Consider the following 21,780-nt stretch of genomic DNA (forward strand, 5'->3'; position numbering starts at 1 on the left):
ATATCAGTATGCTAGCCATACAAAAGGGAAAAGTAAGTGCATCTTAAGTCTGGACTTGAAAGTCTCTACAGAATCTGACTGTTTTATTGATGCAGGGAGATCATTCCATAAAGCAGGTGCATGATAAGAAAAGCTCTATGACCTACAGACTTTTTATTCACCCTAGGGATACAAAGTAGTCCTACACCCTGAGAACGCAAAGCCCGGGCCAGTACGTAGGATTTAAGTAGTTCAGGTAAGTAGGGAGATGCTAGTCCATGAACAGTTTTATAGGTTTGTGGCAGAACCTTATAATCTGATCTCACAGGGACAGGAAGCCAGTGAAGAGATGCCAGCTTTTCACTGATAAGATAAGATGATAAGAAAAGCCTTTATTCATCCCTCAGTGGGGAAATTTCAGTGTCACATCGCAGCATAGAACATTAGGAGTAGACAGAAGGGCATGCAATAAAACAAACAAGCATCTCTTAAAAAACAAGAACTAAAAAAGCACTGAGTGCCGGGTAAAGCTAAGGCTACCATTGTTCAGTTCAGTGCTACACTGCCGGGATGATATACACTGTCGGGATGTAAAAGTGATCAGATAAAGTGACTTCAGCGTGAAATGTACGATAAGTTACTCTGATATTTACAATATGGACAGGTTAAAATATAGTAGGTAAAGTGACTTGAGTTTGCACCATAAGTGAAATTATTGCACCTAATAAATTCAGCAGGTAATGACATGATTATTGTCCTGGTTGCTATGATTACCATAGTACTAGCATTGTTCACTGTACAGTCAGCACACAGACAGCAGCCGGGAGAAATGATCTGCGGAATCTCTCCCTCACACAGCGAGGGTGGATGAGTCTGTCACTGAAACTGCTCTTCAGAGCAGACAGAACGTAGATGTAAGTTTAGCCAGGACCCTCCTGTCCCCCACCTTTTGCACAGAGTCCAGAGGACAGACCAGGACAGAGCAGGATTTCCTGATGATCTTATCCAATCTTTTCCTGTCCCTCTCTGTGATGCTGCTGCTCCAGCAGACCACACCGTACAGGATGGCTGAAGCCACCACAGAGTCATAGAAGGTCCTCAGGAGTGGTCCCCTCACTCCAAAAGACCTCAGCCTCCTCAGGAGGTAGAGGCAGTTCTGACCCTTCCTGTAAAGTGCGTCCTTGTTGTGAGTCCAGTCCAGTTTGTTGTTCAGATGAACACCCAGGTACTTATATGAGTCCACTCTCTCAATGTCCCTTCCCTGGATGTTCACTGGGTGTGTGTGTGTGTGTGTGTGTGTGTGTGTGTGTGTGTGTGTGTGTGTGTGTGTGTGTGTGTGTGTGTGTGTGTAGTGGAGTGGTGTCTGAAGTCCACCACCATCTCCTTGGTCTTCCCCGCGTTGATGAGGAGGTGGTTCCTCTGACACCAGTCCACAAAGTCCTGTGTTAGTCCTCTGTACTCCACGTCATTGTCGTCCATAATGAGTCCAATTAGGGCGGAGTCATCAGAGAACTTCTGCAGGACACAGCTGTCCGTGTTGTGTCTGACGTCTGCAGTGTAAAGAGTGAAGAGGAAGGGCGCGAGGACCGTCCCCTGGGGGGCCTCCACACTGCAGGTCAGGAGGTCAGACACGCAGTTCTTGGTCCTCACAAACTGGGGCCGGTTTGTTAGGTAGTCCAGGACCCACTCAGCCAGATCCTCATCCACTCCTGCAATCACCAGCTTGTCCCTCAGGAGCCACGGCTGGATGGTGTTGAAAGCGCTGGAGAAGTCAAAGAAAAGAATCCTCACAGAGCTGCCGGGCATCTCCAGGTGGGACAGCGAACAGTCTGCAGCAGGTAGTATGATGGCGTCCTCCAATCCGATGCCGGGCCGGTAAGCAAACTGCTGTGGGTCCCTAGCAGAGCTCACTGTGGAGCGGAGGTGACACAGGACCGAGGCCTCTAGGGTCTTCATCAGGTGGGATGTAAGTGCCACTGGCCTGAAGCTGTTGAGGTCCTTGGCGTGCGGTGTTTTGAGCACTGAGACCACACATGACGTTTTTCTCCAGAGGTGTGGCACCATCCTCGGCATTCACGCTCAGTTGAGACCCGCTCCATGACCCCACACAGCTCATCTGAGGCAGGATTTGAGGAGCCTCAGGCTAATCTTGTCTGGGCCTGCTGCCTTTTTCCTCTTCGGTCTCTTCAGCTGACTCCTGACCTGGTCTGCCATGAAGAGTAGACAGCAGGTGGGGGGAAAGGTAGGGGTGGAGGAGGGGGAGGAGGTCTGGCTGGTGCCAGGATGTGTATTGGGAATGAAGCAGTCTGTGGCGGCGGTGTGAGCGGAAGTGTAAGGAGGGGGAGGGAGGATACTGGGCAGAGGCACAGAAGACAGAGCAGGGGGGAGGAGGAGGAGGGGTTGTGGTCGAACCTCAGGAAGTGCTTGTTGAGGTCGTTAGCCCATTGATGCGTCACCTTCCGCCTGTTTGGGAGGGGGTTTGAACCCAGAGATGGTCTTCAAGCTGCTCCACACCCCCTGGATGTTCTGGTGTTGGAGCTGCTCCTCCAACTTCCTCTTGTAGGTGGTCTGTGCCTTGCAAATTTCCTTCCTCAGTTCTCTCTGTATATTCTTCAGGGCCTCTCGGTTCCCTGACTTAAAGGCTCTCTTCTTCACCTTCAGCAGAGTCTTTATATCAAGGTACAAGGCAATCTTCTAAGGAATTTATGTGGATGAGATTACCAGCAGTTATCAGCATGTAGAACTGAGTATCATCAGCGTAGCAATGAAAGGTAATCCCAAAATGCCACAATTTGTGCCCAAGGTGTGCTATATAAAGGGAGAAAAGCAGGGGGCCTAAGACAGACCCCTGTGGAACCCCAAATTTCATGTCACTGAGGTTAGAGGTGGTGTTGTTGTACAAAGCAAAGTGAGAATGACTGGTCAGGTATGATGTCAACCATACAATCCCAAAATGATTCTCCAGCCTATTGAGTAGAATATGATGATCGACGGTATCAAACGCAGCACTGAGATCGAACAGCACCAAAACCATAGTGGTGTCCAAATCTATTGCAAGCAGAAGATTATTCACTACTTTAGTGAGAGCTGTATCTGTGGAATATTATATAAAAGCAGACTGCAGTGGCTCAGAAAGATTGTTCTCAGTAAGGTGAACCATGACCTGCTGTGAAACCACTTTTCAGAATTTTAGAGCAATATGATAGATTTGATACCAGCCTATAGTTTTTCAATAGGATCAAGATTAGATTTCTTAAGTAATGATTTAATCACTGCAGATTTGAAACATTTAGGAACAGATCCAGAGGTTAATAACTTCCAGTACAGTTGGCCCAAGAGTGGGCCACAGGTCCTTTAACAGTTTTGTTGGTACAGGATGAAATAAGCAAGTTGTGCTTTTAATAGACGTTACGAGTTTCGTCAGCACAGCTCGTGAGATACTATCAAATTCTGGGTTTATTTCTTTGATTTCGTACATATCTGTTGGAAAGTCTCTCTCTCTCATCTCCTCTCTCCTCTCTCTCTCCCTCCTCTCTCCTCTCTCTCTCTCTCTCTCTCTCTCTCTCTCTCTCTCTCTCTTTCTCTCCCCCCTTCCATTTACCAGCAATTGCATTAATGGTAAAATCAAATATTTTTAGTGTTCCACTACAGTGTAGGGGTTGGAAATCAGCTGATCAAACACCTTGATAAAGGCTTCACACCACTACATCAAATGCAGTTTGGGTTTCAGTCACACCACTCAACTGAAACAGCTAACTGTATGTTAACTGAAAAGGTTAAGGCTGAGTCTCAATTCTACCCCTTGGCCCTTCCCCTTACCCCGTCCCCTCCGTTTTGCGCGGGCACGAGAGACGGAGGGGTGTCTCGATTCTCTTTTTGGAGCGAGGCGGAGGGGTAGGCGAAGGGCTTCAAACCCCTCCGTTTGGAGTGAATCTACTCTGTTTGGAGGGGTAGGAGGAGCTTACCGCTGTCTTCGAAAAAACAAAAATGGCGCCGAAAGAGCCGCACAAATGAAGCGGCTTTCATTACAAATTACGCTGTTTAGAAAGTTATAACTTGCCAAAAAACTTTACAGGCAGTTGTCTATGACAGCAGCGTGTATGCAGCTGGATGCATGTTGCGTATATTGTTGTTCTGAGGAATATCGTAACTTCGCTCGTGCGCTGAGGCATTATAATGCACATACACACGAACGCTACTGTTGTGTGGGCCGCCAGAAGAGGAGGTACTGCTGGCCCACCACCAGAGGGCGCCCTGCCTGAAGTGCGGGCTTCAGGCACGAGAGGGCGCTGCCGCCAAGGACACAGCCGGGAGTGACAGCTGTCACTCATTATTTCCTGACAGCTGTCACTCATTCTTCATCATCTCACTCCATAAAACCCAGACGTCATCTCCACCTCATCGCCGAGATATCGTACTTCTATGGAGGTAACTTTCTCTGCCAGCATTAAGTGATTCCAAGAGCTATTGTGTTGCAGCTGTCAACCAGTGGACCGGTGTGGGTCGCGACTGTTTTGTCCTACGTCCCGTCAGATAAGTGGTTAAACAGACGCTGCACGAGTGTGTGTTAAAGGTGGAGGTGGCATTCCCACCGTTGTTGTTACAGGGTGTACACACACCCACACTTGACTGTCTTTGCTCTTCGCCAGCAGTACCAGATCCGACAGTCGGGGACGGTGATCACCTGGGAATTCGGGACTTGGCGGCTCCAGTATTCACCAGGTTCGGTGGCGGCGGAAATCGTGTGGTTCCGGCTCTTCTCAGGACAGACGTCTTCTATCCTCGAGCCTGCCCACACATCACCTTTGTGGATTGACTGTTATCAGATTCTGAGATTGTCTGTATATTCGTTGTGCACCTTCACAACATTAAATTGTTACTTTTTTGGCTCATCTATTGACCGTTCATTTGCGCCCCCTGTTGTGGGTCCGTGTCACTACACTTTCACAACAGCTACGATAAGACACTTTTATATCTCACAATGGAGAAAATCATGATAAAGGATAAGCACGTTAATTTGTATGGTCATAAATCTTTGTATAATATCAATCCCTGCTGTTGGATTTCAAGATCTGTAAGGTGTGTACGAGGTCTGTGATAAAAAAAAAGCGGTCCTTTTTATTTTTTTCAAAAAATAAATGGATTTGATTCATATATTTTTACGTCAGACAAGCTTGAACCCTCGTGCGCATGCGTGAGTTTTGTCATGCCTGTCGGTGACGTCATTCGCCTGTGGGCAGGCTTTGAGTGAGGTGTGGACTCCCCCTCCCGTCGGAATCTCTTTGTCTGAGAAGCTGCAGGGAGACGACGTGCGTTGCTTTATCAAATTTTTTCAGGACCGGTGAGGGATATCCGTGTGGACAGTATTCGAGAAATTCAGCTGGTTTTCGGTGTAAAGTTTAACGGCTGATGAGAGATTGTGGAGTTTGTTTCGCTTTAACCACAGCCCACAAAGTGGATCAGCGCGGCGCGGTCGGAGGTGGCGTCCGTCTGGCTGTTTCGAGCTGAAAACATCCTAATTTAAAGGAGATTTTGTAATGAAAGAACGTGCGGACGAATTCGCCGAGTCGGATCCGTGACGACGTGGCGAATCCGTCTGCGCCGCGACATGAAAAACACCTCCGTGTTGAAAACCATTTGTAAAATTCAGGCGGCTTTTGATGGCTTTCAACAAGTGAGTATCTGAGAAATTATTTAACAGCTTGGGCATGTTCCAACTTGTCCGTTAAGGTTTCCAACGGAGGTGTTTTTTCCTGTGGCGACCTCCCGCGGTCGGGTCCGGCCCGACATGCGAATCTGCCCGCATGTTCTTTCATTACAAAATCTCCTTTAACAGTGGAATGTCTGGATAAACTCCTGATCCCGAATTCTTCTGAAAGTTCTCTGTTATCTCACGACATCTTGGGTCCACAGAGCCTGAAATTAGGAAGTTTTCAGCTTGAAACAGCGAGACGCCGCCTCGGAGCGCAGATCGCCATCAGGCGCCGTGGGCCGTCCTTACGGCGACAGTAAAACTCCAAAATCTCTCATCAGCCGTTAAATTTTCACCGAAAACCAGCTGAATTTATCGAATGGTGTCCACTCGTTGTGCCTTACAGGTTTTGACAAAATTTTTATCAAACAAAGCAGCAGTCTCTGAGCCATTCCTAAACAATGAAAAAAAATCGAATGAGAGGGTGGCCGACTCCTCACTCAAAGACTGCCCACAGGCGAATGACGTAACCGACAGGCGTGAAAAAACCTTGCATGCCCACGAGGGTTCAAGCATGTCGATGTAATCACACGTGATTCAAAATCATATAGTTTTTGAAAAAAATAATAAGGTCCGTTACTTTTCTCACAGACCTCGTATTTTGTAAACAAACGGAGCCCTGAACACACCCATCTCCGAATAAGCTTTCAGGCAGAAAATGAGAAGTTTCATCAGTGGGAAGAAGTTGGAAAATATATACACACACATGTATATGTGTAACACATAACCTGATGTCCTAATAGACTGATATTATTTGTCAAGGACATTTCCTAAAGGAAATAGGGCTGGATGCAAAAAATGGGGAGAATTTGAAAAAGAAATATACCAGAACTAGATGCAGCCCATAACATACATACAGGTGCTGGTCATATAATTAGAATATCATGAAAAAGTTATTTATTTCAGTAACTCCATTCAAAAAGTGAAAAATGTATAATATATACATTCATTGCACACAGACTGATATATTTCGTGTTTATTTTAAATAAATAAACTGTTTCCTGTTTTATCATTAGTATTTTATATGATTGTCTTTTTTAAATTCTTTTTATTATTTTACTTCTTTTATTTATTTATGTTTTAAATTTTTTTATTGTGTTTTAATCTTATTTCATTTTATTCTGCTTTTAAATGATGTTTGTGAAGTGCCTTGAGGCGATTAGTCATGATTTTGGCACTATATAAATTAATAAATTATTATTATTATAAATTATTTTAATTACTAATGAATTAATTACTAATCAATCAATTAATGAGTAATCAAGCAATATTAATTACTATTATTGATTAATTATTAGTATATTAACATTAATAATTACTAAATAAATTAATTATTATTATTATTATAAATTACAAATTAATTAAATTAAATAACATGACATGATTGTGATGCATCGAAGAAATCTGCGACTTCTTCTGTTTCTTTGCATTTACGCAGAAAGGCGAGAAAATAAAAAGAGCAAACAGGCTACTGCAACAAGTTGTATTTTGATTGCCATGTTAACAAACAGTGAAGACAGCAGTTTGAGACGGCACTTTTTTTTCTCCTAAGGCGGAGGGGTGTCTCAATTCATAGGGCTAGAGGCATACCCCTTCGCCTTACCCCTTGCTTTAAAGGGGTAGGCGAAGGGGTAGGGGTAGGGCCAAGGGGAAGGGGAACAAAAGAGAATTCAGATTGGGGGCAAGTGTCTATTGGATAAGTATTCCGATGTAGGTACAGTGTTTCTTGACTTCAGGAAGGCATGTGACACTGTCAGTCACAAAGTTTTGCTTAATAAACTCTCACACTTTAATTTCTCACCTGGTGCAGTTCAGTGGTTTGAGTCGTATCTTTTAAATAGAACTCAGTGTGCTACAATTGACGGAGTCAAATCTTCTTTTCATAGTTGTCCTGTAGGTGTCCCACAGGGGTCATTCCTGGAGCCCTTATTATTTTCATTATACATAAATGACCTTTTAGAGGTATGCTGTGATCTTAATACTCAAATGTATGCAGACGATGCAGTCATTTACACCTGTGGTTCTACAACTGATATAATATCTTACAAACTTACCAATATTTTAAACAAGGTACAAGACTGGCTTAATGATAATTGCCTTAAGCTTAACATAACTAAAACAGTCTGTATGACATTTTCAAAAAGACCATTAGAGCAGAACAGTCTCAAAGTGTCTATAGGTTGAGAGGTACTTGAAACGGTATCCCATTTCAAGTACCTTGGAATCATCTTGGACTCTAATCTTTCCTTCAAAAAACATGAAAAATGTTGTCAACACTGTAAAATTTAACTTTCAAAACTGTAAACAAATCATGCTTTTTATTTCGACTGATGCTGATCGATCGTACCTTCATTGCATGATCCTGTTTCATATTGAATATTGCTGCACAATATGGTCATTTACTGGTATGACAGTAATAAAACCTTTAGAGCAACTTTATAAAAAAAAGCCATGAAAGTGTTTGCCAAAATAGTCAGGTTCATTATGTTTGGATTTTAACTTTCACTGGATTTTTTTGGAGAGTTGGAAAACTATATATTTTTGAAAAGTAGATTGTATAAGCAATCATAAAAGCAATGTTTCCATTTGCACAGGTGTCTGTATGGCGGCCATCTTGGATTTTTCAAAATGGTGTCCGAAAAACCTAAATTTTGTGATTTCTCAGCTTCTGAATAAGCTAGAACATTGATTTTAACTGCTAAACCTACATTTTCAGGGTCACTGAATCTAATGGTGGTAGTTTTGATGTTCTCAGACATTTTGTTACCACACTAATTTATTTGAACTGGTGATTTATAGTATTTACAAGTAGATGCATGTCTGTCAAGCCCACCATACAGGGCTGGCCCTTGTTGATTTGCTGCCCTAGGCGAGTTTGAGTTCAGCGCCCCCCAACAACAACAACAAAAAACGACCAATTCCCCAAGCTGCAGGAAAAGTCTGATTAGTCAGAGGGGGTTGCGGAGGGGCAGGGAGACTCTTAAGTAATATAGAATCATCGTCATTATTATTATCATAGGTGTTTCTAAATGGTTAAATTAATACATAATAAAACATACCACCTTTCACGCATGTGAACAGCTGAACAGGCTGATGAAGATCCACTCTGGACTCACAGGCATCTCCAACAATGCCAATGCCAGGCAGAGATTCTTCATGGTGACACCAGAACTTGCACACCTGTCGAAGGAGTTCAAGAGCCAGTTTGACATGGAAACTGATGGAACCACAGAGCACCATGAGCTTGGGCCAAGTACTGTCAAGAGGGCACATCATGCACTCGACAAAATCAAGGCAGCCATAGTCAGTCATGGAAACCCCTTTACAGCTGATGGTGACAAGCTGTACAACATCATCACCCATGCCTACATTCCAGATGAGTGTGTACCGCAGATCTTGAATGCTGATGTCACTGGCCAGAAGCTGTATGAAGACTATGTGGCAGAGAGGATCAATGGCGATGTCAGTGTCTGGGCCCCAGTGAAGAAGGAGAACAACAAGATGTTCCTGTCTGGGAACAAGAATACAACAGTTAAACTCCGAGACAAGACTGTAGATCTAAAGGAGACCAAGGACCTGTATGGGAGGCTGATGGTACTTGCCAGGTCAAGCAGAGACATCAACCAGAAAGAGGCCATTGGGAACTATGAATTCACTCTAACACCAAGGGCACTCTTTGCTCCTGATGGAACAGTCCTGCCATGCCATGACAAGTCGAAGTTAATCCATCTCCTGGATAAGCTGGCAAGAACAGACATGCCTGAGAAAGACTCTCAGCAGTCTCAAGCTCAGAATGCCACCAGCCAAGATGCAATGGACATGGGAATCACAGACTCCACATCTACTGATCCCCCAAGCCGGAAGATTGCACTTGTGGATGGGATGGTACTTGTGCAGAAGCTGACCAAGAAACCAGTGACTGTAGTGACAGTCAAGGATCTGAGTGGCTATTTCAATGACCGCCTGATGTCTCTAACAAGAGATTATGATGAGATCATTCTCGTGTTTGACACCTACCTAGAAGACTCTCTGTAGAGTGCTACCAGAGACAAACGAAGACAAGGCAAAGCTCCTGTCCAGTACAAAGTCAGAGACGACACCAACATCAAGCACATCCCGATGAGCAGGTTCCTCTCTCATGAGAAAACAAAGGCTGACTTGACCAGCTTCCTTGCTGCCAAAATCCTAGAGTACAACATGGGATCCACCAAGCTGATCATCACATCTGCTTCTGGGCACACTAGGAGCAACAAAAACCTGCTCTTTGAGGACAACAACCACGAAGAAGCAGACACACTGCTGATCCACCAGGCAGTGCTAGCATCACAGCGAAACCCACCTGATGCACAGCTGGTGTTCTTCTCACCAGACACAGATGTCCTGGTGCTGGTCACAGCAAACTATGACGTCCTGCTGAAGAACACTTCCATTTCTATGACATCTGGTGTTGTGCAAAATGAACCACTGTGGAGAGCTCTAGGTCCAGAAAGAGCAAAGGCTTTGCCTGCCTTCCATGCTTTCACAGGGGCTGACAACACTGGAAGGTTCAATCAATCAATCAATCAATTTTATTTATATAGCGCCAAATCACAACAAACAGTTGCCCCAAGGCGCTTTATATTGTAAGGCAAGGCCATACAATAATTACGTAAAAACTCCAACGGTCAAAACGACCCCCTGTGAGCAAGCACTTGGCGACAGTGGGAAGGAAAAACTCCCTTTTAACAGGAAGAAACCTCCAGCAGAACCAGGCTCAGGGAGGGGCAGTCTTCTGCTGGGAGTGGTTGGGGCTGAGGGAGAGAACCAGGAAAAAGACATGTTGTGGAGGGGAGCAGAGATCAATCACTAATGATTAAATGCAGAGTGGTGCATACAGAGTAAAAAGAGAAAGAAACACTCAGTGCATCATGGGAAACCCCCAGCAGTCTAAGTCTATAGCAGCATAACTAAGGGATGGTTCAGGGTCACCTGATCCAGCCCTAACTATAAGCTTTAGCAAAAAGGAAAGTTTTAAGCCAAATCTTAAAAGTAGAGAGGGTGTCTGTCTCCCTGATCTGAATTGGGAGCTGGTTCCACAGGAGAGGAGCCTGAAAGCTGAAGGCTCTGCCTCCCATTCTACTCTTACAAAACCTAGGAACTACAAGTAAGCCTGCAGTCTGAGAGCGAAGCGCTCTATTGGGGTGATATGGTACTATGAGGTCCCTAAGATAAGATGGGACCTGATATTCAAAACCTTATAAGTAAGAAGAAGAATTTAAATTCTATTCTAGAATTAACAGGAAGCCAATGAAGAGAGGCCAATATGGGTGAGATATGCTCTCTCCTTCTAGTCCCCGTTAGTACTCTAGCTGCAGCATTTTGAATTAACTGAAGGCTTTTCAGGGAACTTTTAGGACAGCCTGATAATAATGAATTACAATAGTCCAGCCTAGAGGAAATAAATGCATGAATTAGTTTTTCAGCATCACTCTGAGACAAGACTTTTCTAATTTTAGAGATATTGCGTAAATGCAAAAAAGCAGTCCTACATATTTGTTTAATATGCGCTTTGAATGACATATCCTGATCAAAAATGACTCCAAGATTTCTCACAGTATTACTAGAGGTCAGGGTAATGCCATCCAGAGTAAGGATCTGGTTAGACACCATGTTTCTAAGATTTGTGGGGCCAAGTACAATAACTTCAGTTTTATCTGAGTTTAAAAGCAGGAAATTAGAGGTCATCCATGTCTTTATGTCTGTAAGACAATCCTGCAGTTTAGCTAATTGGTGTGTGTCCTCTGGCTTCATGGATAGATAAAGCCAGGTATCATCTGCGTAACAATGAAAATTTAAGCAATGCCGTCTAATAATACTGCCTAAGGGAAGCATGTATAAAGTGAATAAAATTGGTCCTAGCACAGAACCTTGTGGAACTCCATAATTAACCTTAGTCTGTGAAGAAGATTCCCCATTTACATGAACAAATTGTAATCTATTAGATAAATATGATTCAAACCACCGCAGCGCAGTGCCTTTAATACCTATGGCATGCTCTAATCTCTGTAATAAAATTTTATGGTCAACAGTATCAAAAGCAGCACTGAGGTCTAACAGAACAAGCACAGAGATGAGTCCACTGTCTGAGGCCATAAGAAGATCATTTGTAACCTTCACTAATCTCTCGCATAGGCAAGGCAACATGGTTCCAGGTGTACCTCGAAGCTGATGAGGATGTCATCAGTGCTCTGCAGATGCTTCTGGATGAAGCAGAAGTGACAGAGGGAATGCTTTCAACACTGGCTACCTTTGTATGTGCAGCCTACACACCCAAGGGCATCAGCATCAAGACAATCCCTGACCTACGTTGGCATCTCTTCTGCAAGCACATGGCAGAAGGTGACAAACTCCCTCCAACAATCGGAGCTCTGAAACAGCACATCCTGAGAGCCCATATCCAAACACGGGTGTGGGGACAGGCAGCCATCGCTCAGCAGGATCCACAGTTGGATCCCCTGGAAAATGGGTACTTCAAAGACTCAGATGGTCAGCTAAAACCTACCACCACAGAGGTCCTTCCAGCTCCGAAAGCCATTGTCAAGATGGTGAGATGTCAGTGCAAATCAGACTGTTCCTCTGCTAGGTGCTCTTGCAGAACAAAGAACTTAGCCTGTACAGATCTCTGTCAGTGTGGCAGCCACTGCCAGAATGACGAGGACTCTCAAGACATCACGTATGAAAGTGACGACGATGAGGCGTAAAGACTGTCAAAAGACATACAAGAATTCAAGTTAACATTCCATTACACTGAAACCATATGCGCATGTCTGTAAAACAATCAATAAAAGAAAAATTCTGTATTAAAATCCATTTTGGTAAGACCTAGCCAATTTATTTTGGTGCCATTGGATTCCTTGCCCCTGAAAATGTAGATTTAGGTGTTGAAATCAAAGTCCTAGCTTATTCAGAAGCTGAGAAATCACAAAATTTAGGTTTTTCGGACGCCATTTTGAAAAATCCAAGATGGCCGCCATGCAGACACCTGTGCAAATGGAAACATTGGTTTTCTGATTGCTTATACAATCTACTTTTCAAAAATATATAGTTTTCCAACTCTCCAAAAAAATCCAGCGAAAATACATAAGGAACCTGACTAAAAAGGCATATTCCACTCATTACTGTGAAATTATAGAGAAATACCATCTTTTAAGTTTTAACAATTTTATAATTTTTAAGCGTGCTTGTCTCATTATAAAACCATCCATGGCCTAGCCCAGGTGGGCAGCGAGGGCCGAGACAGTGCAGGTTTCCTTGCAACCAATCACCTCAGCAGGTGGGTTGCTGATGAGCTTCTCCCCCTGAACATAAACACCTGATTATCAATGAAATCACCTGCTGAGGTGATTGATAGTAAGGAAAACCCTGCAGTGTCTCGGCTCTTCATGGCACATGATTGCCCACCCCAGGGCCCTAGCCCCTCCTCGTCTGGAGGGATTTATTAGACATACAGATAGTAACCTCAGGACTAGGTCTGCTTCTAGAGGGGACTGTGAGGTACCCTTTAGATGAACTGCCACTGGACAAAACACCATTTCTGTGAAGGGTTATACAAACTGGAACAGCCTTCCAACAACTATATGAGACAGTTCCATCCCGAGTGCTTTTAAAAATGAGCTTAACAGATGGCTCAGAAACAATCAAACCTGTCAACACAGGTGAGATGTATTGTATATAATTTAATGTTTTATATTTATTGCAATTGTTGTTTGTTGTTGTGTGTCTGAGGACTATAGATGGAAAGTAGCTTTTAGCTAAATCTGGCATATTTGCACAATGTCATGAAAATGTACAGTGTTCATTAATGTGCATTGTCCTCATCAAAAAAAAAAAAAAAAGGTGCCATGAGTGGCATCAAACAGCTGCTTATTTAATGTGACAGTCTTTGACTCTTCACCTTGTCATGAAAAATGGTAGAGTGCAATCTGATGAGGCTAAAAACTGATTAATTAGTGTCCGGTAACTGAAGAAATACCATAATGTTGTGCTGTTTTGTGTCACCCCCTTGAGCTTTGACAATAGAAAAAGGAGCAACGAATTGCGGCTGGAATATTTAAAAAGTATATATTATTTATCAGCCTGCTGTGACTCACTATCAATCAGTAATAAACACAAACAGTATGGTACTAGTAGGTAGGTAGTTAGTAGGTAGTTGTCTAGTTAATTTGTACACTCCCACTGGCCGCTATATGAGGTACACAACAGTTCCTTGTTGGTACTGGGGTGAACCCCCTTTTGCCTTCAGAATGGCTTAAAGGGTTTTAATTCTTTTTGGGATAGATAGAATTGTGGGTGAAACACTCCTCCTCAGAGTTCTGGATCCATATACGAGTATAGTGTCACACAGTTGCCACATCATTAGTCAGGACTGTGCTGTGCCTTCACTTTGTTTAGCCAAATCCAGACACCACCATCTGAATATCGCTGCATAAATCGAGACTCACTGCTTGACTTCATAAGGAAGTGATGCAACACTACTTTTAGACCAAGCTTCACAACTACAACCCCTGGCAAAAATTATGGAATCACCGGCCTCAGAGGATGTTCATTCAGTTGTTTAATTTTGTAGAAAAAAAGCAGATCACAGACATGACACAAAACTAAAGTCATTTCAAATGGCAACTTTCTGGCTTTAAGAAACACTATAAGAAATCAAGAAAAAAAGATTGTGGCAGTCAGTAACGGTTACTTTTTTAGACCAAGCAGAGGAAAAAAAATATGGAATCACTCAATTCTGAGGAATAAATTATGGAATCACCCTGTAAATTTTCATCCCCCCAATTAACACCTGCATCAAATCAGATCTGCTCATTGACATTGACCCTATGCCATGACATTGACCCTATGTGTCTTTTTGCAAGGAATGTTTTTGCAGTTTTTGCTCTATGGCAAGATGCATTATCATCTTGAAAAATGATTTCATCATAATTTTTGCCAGGGGTTGTATAAACAGGCAAGTCTGAGCAGGAAAACGGAATTTCTTTTCCTACGACAAAATGAACCACAAAAACTCTGTTTAAAATGTGAAAAGTAGAAGAAATGAAAACTAAGAAAATTTAGTATTTCATATGATGAAATAAAACATTTTACACATTTGTGTATTTTTCCACACTTGGGATCTCTATTTTTTTTTTTTTTGGGGGGGGGGGGGGGCAAGTTGAGTCAGTCCAAGGTTATCATGAAATTTTGTTCAAGACACTTCAATTTTTAAAAAGCATAGTAAAACTTTTAAGTAATATAACTAAACAAGAACAATCTGAGATTTCTGATATCCACCAATCGAGCAAATGTAAAAAGATGATAAAACTATGCCCTCTGGAGACCTTGTGTTAGTTAAAATATTGTCAGACTGTTCGATACCGAGGACAACACAAAAGATTAAGAAAGTAAGAAATTAAAATTTAAAAATTAATTATTAGCTAAAATACATGGCTGTATAGTATTTAAAGCACAAACACACACACACACACACACACACACACACACACACACACACACACACACACACACACACACACACACACACACACACACACACACAACACAATCCTAATCCAACTAGCTATTATTTTAATTATATGATGCATCATTGCAGTATTCCTATTATAGTATTAACAGTATTATAGTGTTGTGTTCATTTTCAGCAGCTCAGTAAAGAGTACGGCTGCTAATATAAATACCTCTATGATTATACTGAGTATTAATTATTGTTATTATATTTGGGAATGAACCGGAATAAATTGAAAACAACAGCAGATATACTGTGCTGTCAAATATGTAATAGTATATAACATACAGTAAATTTCACAGTAACAGTCTGTGCTGCACTGATAAGTGTAGCTCATTGTGGATTTCATAATTACACTTTGTGTAGAAGTACAGCATTTCACCATCAGACATAGAAAGGGACACGCCCCCACTTCCTGTGTGTGGTGCAAAATTCCTCCAGTGAAAGACTATAAAAACAAAGAACTGCAGACACCGGAATCAAACACACTCACTGCGAACAAGACTTCACAGCAAGTTCACCAGGTAAAGTGACTCTCCTTACACACTCTATAATTCAGCTGGGAGGCTTATATAGAATGGGTCTTTATTCAGTATTTTGACATGAAAAGTATCTTGTAAGCTTCTTTTAATAAAATATTTGGTGCTTTTAACCTTAAATGATGAGCAACATTTTTTAGAGTGATGCAAAAGAATGAGTGGAGTCAAATAAGTAGTAGAGTCATATAAATAAGAGATAAATTTAAATTTGACACAGCGCTATTCAGGTCTTCTAGATTTTTTAACAGAATGCATCAGAAGTAGAACATATTCTTTTCTGCCGACCTTTATTTAGAAAACAAGGACTTTGAAGTCAAATCCAACACTGTTGACATGCAGAGCCTTAAAATGCCTCAAGGACTGGGTTTGCAAATTTCCCATCATCCACTGACAATGAAGCAAGTGGCCAGTCTGATCATCGCCGTGGAGAGATTAAAGGTCGGCCAGCCAGAAACCGTGCTGAGCTCCGAGTTCAGGGATGAGCACCTGCTTGACCTCATGATCGACAACTTTATAGAAGGTAAGAAGGCGGCAGTAATAAAAATAGACACGGGACCTTCTGACATAGAAAGCCAAGTGAAATGGTCCCAACATCACTCCTAAAAAGTTCTTCCTTTTTCTGCAGAATATGTATGTGAGGTGGATTCGAGTCCAGTGGATCAGTTCATCAGGAGATCGGAAAACACGTACACTGTGACTGACAGCCAAAAGAGGAACCTGTTGATGGTTCAGAGCAGCATGGAACTCCACGCCGTGATGCTGCAGGGAGGCCAGAGTGACCTCAAAGGTAATTCATGTTACCACAACAGAATTAGGCATGTTGTTCACGGCACATACTGAGCTCCTTTTATAAACAGCTATCAAGCACTTTTTAGAAACATATTAAAATTTGTAACTAAAAGTTACATTGGGTTGTTCAAGGTCCCAACATGCAACGCACACTTGACATAGGTCTGGTCTGATGTTCGTATTTGATCATCTTCCTTTTGTGAGCCTCCCCCAAACAGCCTTCCCATGGCGCCGTCAACTCCATGATAACAATGTTCTTAGTAGCCTCGGAGACCAGGGCCCATATCCGCAAAGCAGTTCTAAGCCCTCTTAAACAGCTCCTAACTTAGCCTAAAAATTCCCGGCAAGGAATCTCAGCCAAAGAGAGATCCAAGAGGTATCTGAGAGCAAGTCTGAGCAAGGAGTGGACAGCAGTGTTGTATAGTAACGAAGTAAAAATACTTCACTACTGTACTTAAGTACGTTTTGGGAGACTTTGTACTTTACTTGAGTTTTTTTAATTCAGCTTACTTTCACTTTTACTTCACTACATTTCCGACGTTAATTGCATACTTCTACTCCGATACATTTTCTATGCGCCATACAGATACTCATTACAAAAAAAACCCCAACACACACACACACACACACACACACACACACACACACACACACACACACACACACACACACACACACACACACACACACACACACACACACACACAAAAGTTGTGTTTTCACCCAGAGACAACTAGTGACTGCAACGAAGTCAAGCAGATTTGTCATGAGGCATGTCTGGTAGGCTTTTTTGCAGTTGTGCACTTGCGCACTTGGGGGTGTTTGTCAGGAAAATGATAATTTCTCTACATTGATTACAGACCTGCAGCAGGTCTGTAATAAACTTTTCTGCAACGCGGCTTTGCTTTGAACCTTGAACCAATCAAAGCAGTGATTTGCAGATCGAAGCAGTGCTTCGATCTACGATTCGTGGATTCACTGTTTAATTTCACTTTATCCTAATTTTTCCCTGCTAAAACCCCGAAGAGCATATGTCTGTGAGTAATATTTAATATTTTTATGTTAAACCGACCTGTTATGGTCTTCTGAAACAGTTGACAGATGTATTTATAACTTAAAAACGGGACCGATGCGAACGCGTTAGCGTGTCTATGGCGTTTTCAATGTTAAATGGACAGGTAGGTGCAGCTCGCCACACCTTCTCACACTAAAAGGGGTGGAGTGAGGTTGGTGGGTTGCTCTCACAGACCTTGTGGGCGTGTTACAAAGAGTGCACACCTGCTCAGTGGGCGTGGCTCAGAGACCAATCAGAATTGCATGTGGTTACTTTTAAATTCTTCAGATCACTTTGGAAATTCAATGTGCAAAACTCCAAGTGTCCTTTCAGTCAACATGCTGGCAGATGGCCGTCAAATATGAACCTGTGTCTTTTGTTTTTGACTCAGTTCACCTGAACATGTCGACCTACGTGCACCCCACACCCAGCACCGATGCCAGACCTGTAGCTCTTTGCATCAAGAACACAGCTCTGTACCTGTCCTGCCACAAAGATGGTGAAACACCAACCTTACACCTGGAGGTAAAACTCTTACATGGTTCTGAGGGTCACTCTGCTATTATCCATTTCATGAAAACCTAAAGTGGGCCTGCTGTTCCCGTTAAAACTCCTGATGTTCAATTTATTTCCCATCAGACGGTGGCAGACAAATCCACTTTGACTGAAATCAGTCCAGACAGCGACATGATGCGTTTCCTCTTCTACAAACGGAAAAGTGGATTGAACATGAACACCCTGATGTCTGCAAGTTACCCGGGCTGGTACATCAGCACAGCAGAGCAGGACAACAAGCCGGTGGCTCTGTGCCAGTCGACCTCCAGCCGCCACCAAATCTTCAACATGCAGCGTCTGGTGGACCCCTCTGCAACCACAAGGGCCGGTGACCAAAGTGACGAGTAAATGAATCACTTGTTTTTAAAAACAAACAGGTGCATATTTTACAGAATTTATGGTATGTACCAAGTACATGAATGTGCTGACATAGACAGGTTTCACCACAAGATGGCAGTACTGTGCTGTCTGGTGAGATGTTTGTGTACAATTTACTGTATGGAATGTCAAGACATTGTTTTTACTTTTGGGCAATTATTTATTTATCTATTTATGATAAAAACAAACATTATTTTAAAGCTATTTATTTCACTGAAGTTTGATTATTAACGATTGTTATAATAAAATAACAATTCTATAATTTAAAAGATTAAATAAAATACTCTGACAACTGAAATGATATTTTGTGGATGATGATTTTTTTTAAAGTTCACTCAGGTAGCAGTCAGAGACACAACACAGATAACACAGCCTCTACTGAATAATCTGAAAATAAGGGTTGATTTCTTTGATTTAGTACATTTCTGATGGAAAGTCTCTCTCTCTCTCTCTCTCTCTCTCTCTCTCTCTCTCTCTCTCTCTCTCTCTCTCATTGACTCCTTGCACTTACCATCAATGCAATTCAATTTCACCGAGAACTCCAGTTCTTAATAATCAAATATTTTTCGTGTTCCATTACAGTGTAGGGGTGCCATGAGCAGCATCAAGCAACTAATGTGACATTCGGGTGCAAATTGAGGATGAAACTAAAAACCGATTAATCAGAGTGTCCGGTAATTGAATAAACACCGTAACATTGTGTTGTCACCCCCTTGGTCTAAAAGGAGCAACGAATTGTGGGTTGGAATATTTCAAAACTCTATCTTTATGGTATGAGCCTGCTGCGACTCACAGAGCGATAAATATTTAGACAATGGGCTAAAAATAGTTATCATTTACAATTTAAATCTTTATCTTCAATGCATTTTGTCTGTCTAACACGTGTAAAAGGAGAGCTAAGATACGTGTATGACGTCAGTTTTGGACTGAAAAGTGTCATTATAAATTCACCACTGAAAATAGGCAGACTCAAATTTTATAATTTAAATTATCCCATTAAGATTATGAAAATGTCCTTTTCAACTCTCATGAAGGAGGCGGGCTGTAATTAACAACTCTAAGTCTGGTGCCACAGCTCTCACGACGCCACTAGCTTAGCTTATAGGAAGCTAAAAGTGGACGCTCTCGTTTTGGCCGAACTTCCGCTTGATGAATTCCTGCGCAAAAAGTAGTTCCCAGATAATTGTGATAATTCTTGTGAGATAATGAGTATATCTCATCTAAATTAATTTTAAGATTTACCAGTAATAAAATTACAAAGATAACTGAAGAGTAGCCGTAATAAATATTTAAGAAACTTAAAGTTTATGAGCAACTTCGCCAGTTAAGCACTCAAGCACACTGTAAACATTGACACGACGGAGTTTGATGTGGAAGAGTTCAGAAAGATACACTCGGAATGTTTTGATGACCATTTCCAGTTGGCGATAAAAGAGTTGGGTGTTAAAAGTTATAACAAGAAACTGCACTGGGAGAGACAGTTTGTGTTGTTGCTCCAACGAGAGCGGCACACTGGTAGAGGTCGGCGGATCGATCCTAATATCGATACCAACGCTGGTATTGATATTGATTGATACTCAAGATTTTTTTTTTTCCCCGCACGCACTGACTGCTGCGCATGCAGATTCATCAAACTCTACTCTCTGTAAGAGCAGCGCTGCGCTGTGTCACACAACACAGAGCAGCGCACCCTTGTATTGTGGTTTATCAGCCCTCTACCTCAGGAGATTTTAAGGTTTTGAGTGATATTTTTTTAAACAAAAATGTTCATTGTGATAAGTATTTTGTTTTCACGTACAATGTTTGGCGAAATTCTATCCTAGGTCTTTTGGATCCTTTGGATCTATAGAGCTTAAATATGAAAAAGTATCGGTATCGATATTGGCGATAGTGGGCCTGTATTTACATGGTATCGGATCAATACCAAAATTCCCGGTATCACCCACCTCTACTGAGCAGTGTGGCGAAAGTAGTCCGGCAAGCATAACCTGTGGGCACGAGCTATCCCACAAGTCCTAAACAGCAGAGATGTCGGTCCAATGACAGCGGCACTCTGAGCAGGGTGGTCTGGTGCGTGGAAACCAATGACGTCATCACTACGTGCGTGGTTTTAGCTCAGCTGCATGAAGAACAGAGCACCCAACACATCCCAATCATATATTAAAATTATTTTTATTAGGGGCTGACCAGAAGATTTTCAGGGGGTAAATAAAAAAAAAAAAAAAAAAATCTGCATCTGATATTTGAGGGAAATAATCTGAGTCTTAGATATTCAGAAAAAAAAAAATTCTGGCTTCGGCATGAAAGCCCATGAAAGTTTGCCATAAAATTGTATCATTAAAAAAAAAATTCGGGGATAAAAATAATCTTTCTCCGACTTTTCATAAAAAAGAAAAAAAAAATCCTTGCCCGGAGGTCATTTACTGGGCCCCCACCCCGAATATGTTCTGGTCGGCCCCTTAACACAAAAATACAATGCTTTGTGACCCCTAGAAACATTATAAGAAAAGACCATTATTAGGTCCACAACTTCAAATTAAAATGCAAAAAGCCCTATCTAGTATAAAGCCTCAGTATAAGCCTACTTAGGGTTATTAAGGCTTGTTTAGGTCACAACCCTCCAAGTCTGATTGCAGCCTAATGTACAGGCCTAATACAGGCACCCAGTATGTACCTATTTACAGGGTTGTTTAGCTCTATCTGGGTAGCACCCTTCAATTCTGATGGCAAAAAGACATTTTTTTAATTATATAATTTTACGACAAATATCTTTCATGGGCGTTCATCCCAAGGCCAGATTTTTTTTCTGAAGATCTAAGAGCCAGATTATTTTTTTCCTCAAAAATCAGAGACAGCTTTTTTTATTTTTTCAAATATACTGCTCCCCACGAAAATATTCTGGTCGGCCCCTAATGAAAATACTAATGATGGGAATGTGTTGGTTTAGCTCTGCATGCATCTGAGCTAAAAGAGCCAGATTATTTTCCCCTCAAATATCATTAACAGATTTTATTCTTTTTTTTTCTCAAATATTGCTCTGCATGCAGCTGAGCTAAAACCACGCATGTAGTGATGACGTCATCGGTTCCACGCGCCAGACTTGTTCATTTGAGGAGACCGGTTTGCGTCCACCAGCCAATAATCTGCGCATCCGCCTATTAGGGTCGATTCAAATCGTCCAATGAGAGAA

At 42.1% G+C, this 21,780-nt stretch overlaps 1 protein-coding gene across 2 annotated transcripts in view; it reads left to right on the forward strand.

The window, feature by feature from the left end:
- LOC117510917 (interleukin-1 beta-like) overlaps window positions 1-18,826 on the forward strand; it is a 34,053-nt gene extending 15,227 nt beyond the window's left edge. Inside the window, exons 2-5 of one of the 2 annotated variants that reach the window (XM_034170817.1) lie at window positions 16,189-16,334; window positions 16,440-16,601; window positions 18,049-18,182; window positions 18,297-18,826. In XM_034170817.1, coding sequence (XP_034026708.1) covers window positions 16,189-16,334; window positions 16,440-16,601; window positions 18,049-18,182; window positions 18,297-18,560 — 706 coding nt within the window. In that variant the 3' untranslated portion in view covers window positions 18,561-18,826. Of the gene's footprint in view, window positions 1-16,091; window positions 16,335-16,439; window positions 16,602-18,048; window positions 18,183-18,296 lie in introns of those variants that run through there. The other variant, XM_034170818.1, reaches the window with a different exon arrangement.
- The last annotated feature ends 2,954 nt before the right edge of the window (window positions 18,827-21,780 follow it).

Source organism: Thalassophryne amazonica, chromosome 5, assembly GCF_902500255.1.
Source record: "Thalassophryne amazonica chromosome 5, fThaAma1.1, whole genome shotgun sequence".
NCBI lineage: Eukaryota > Metazoa > Chordata > Actinopteri > Batrachoidiformes > Batrachoididae > Thalassophryne > Thalassophryne amazonica.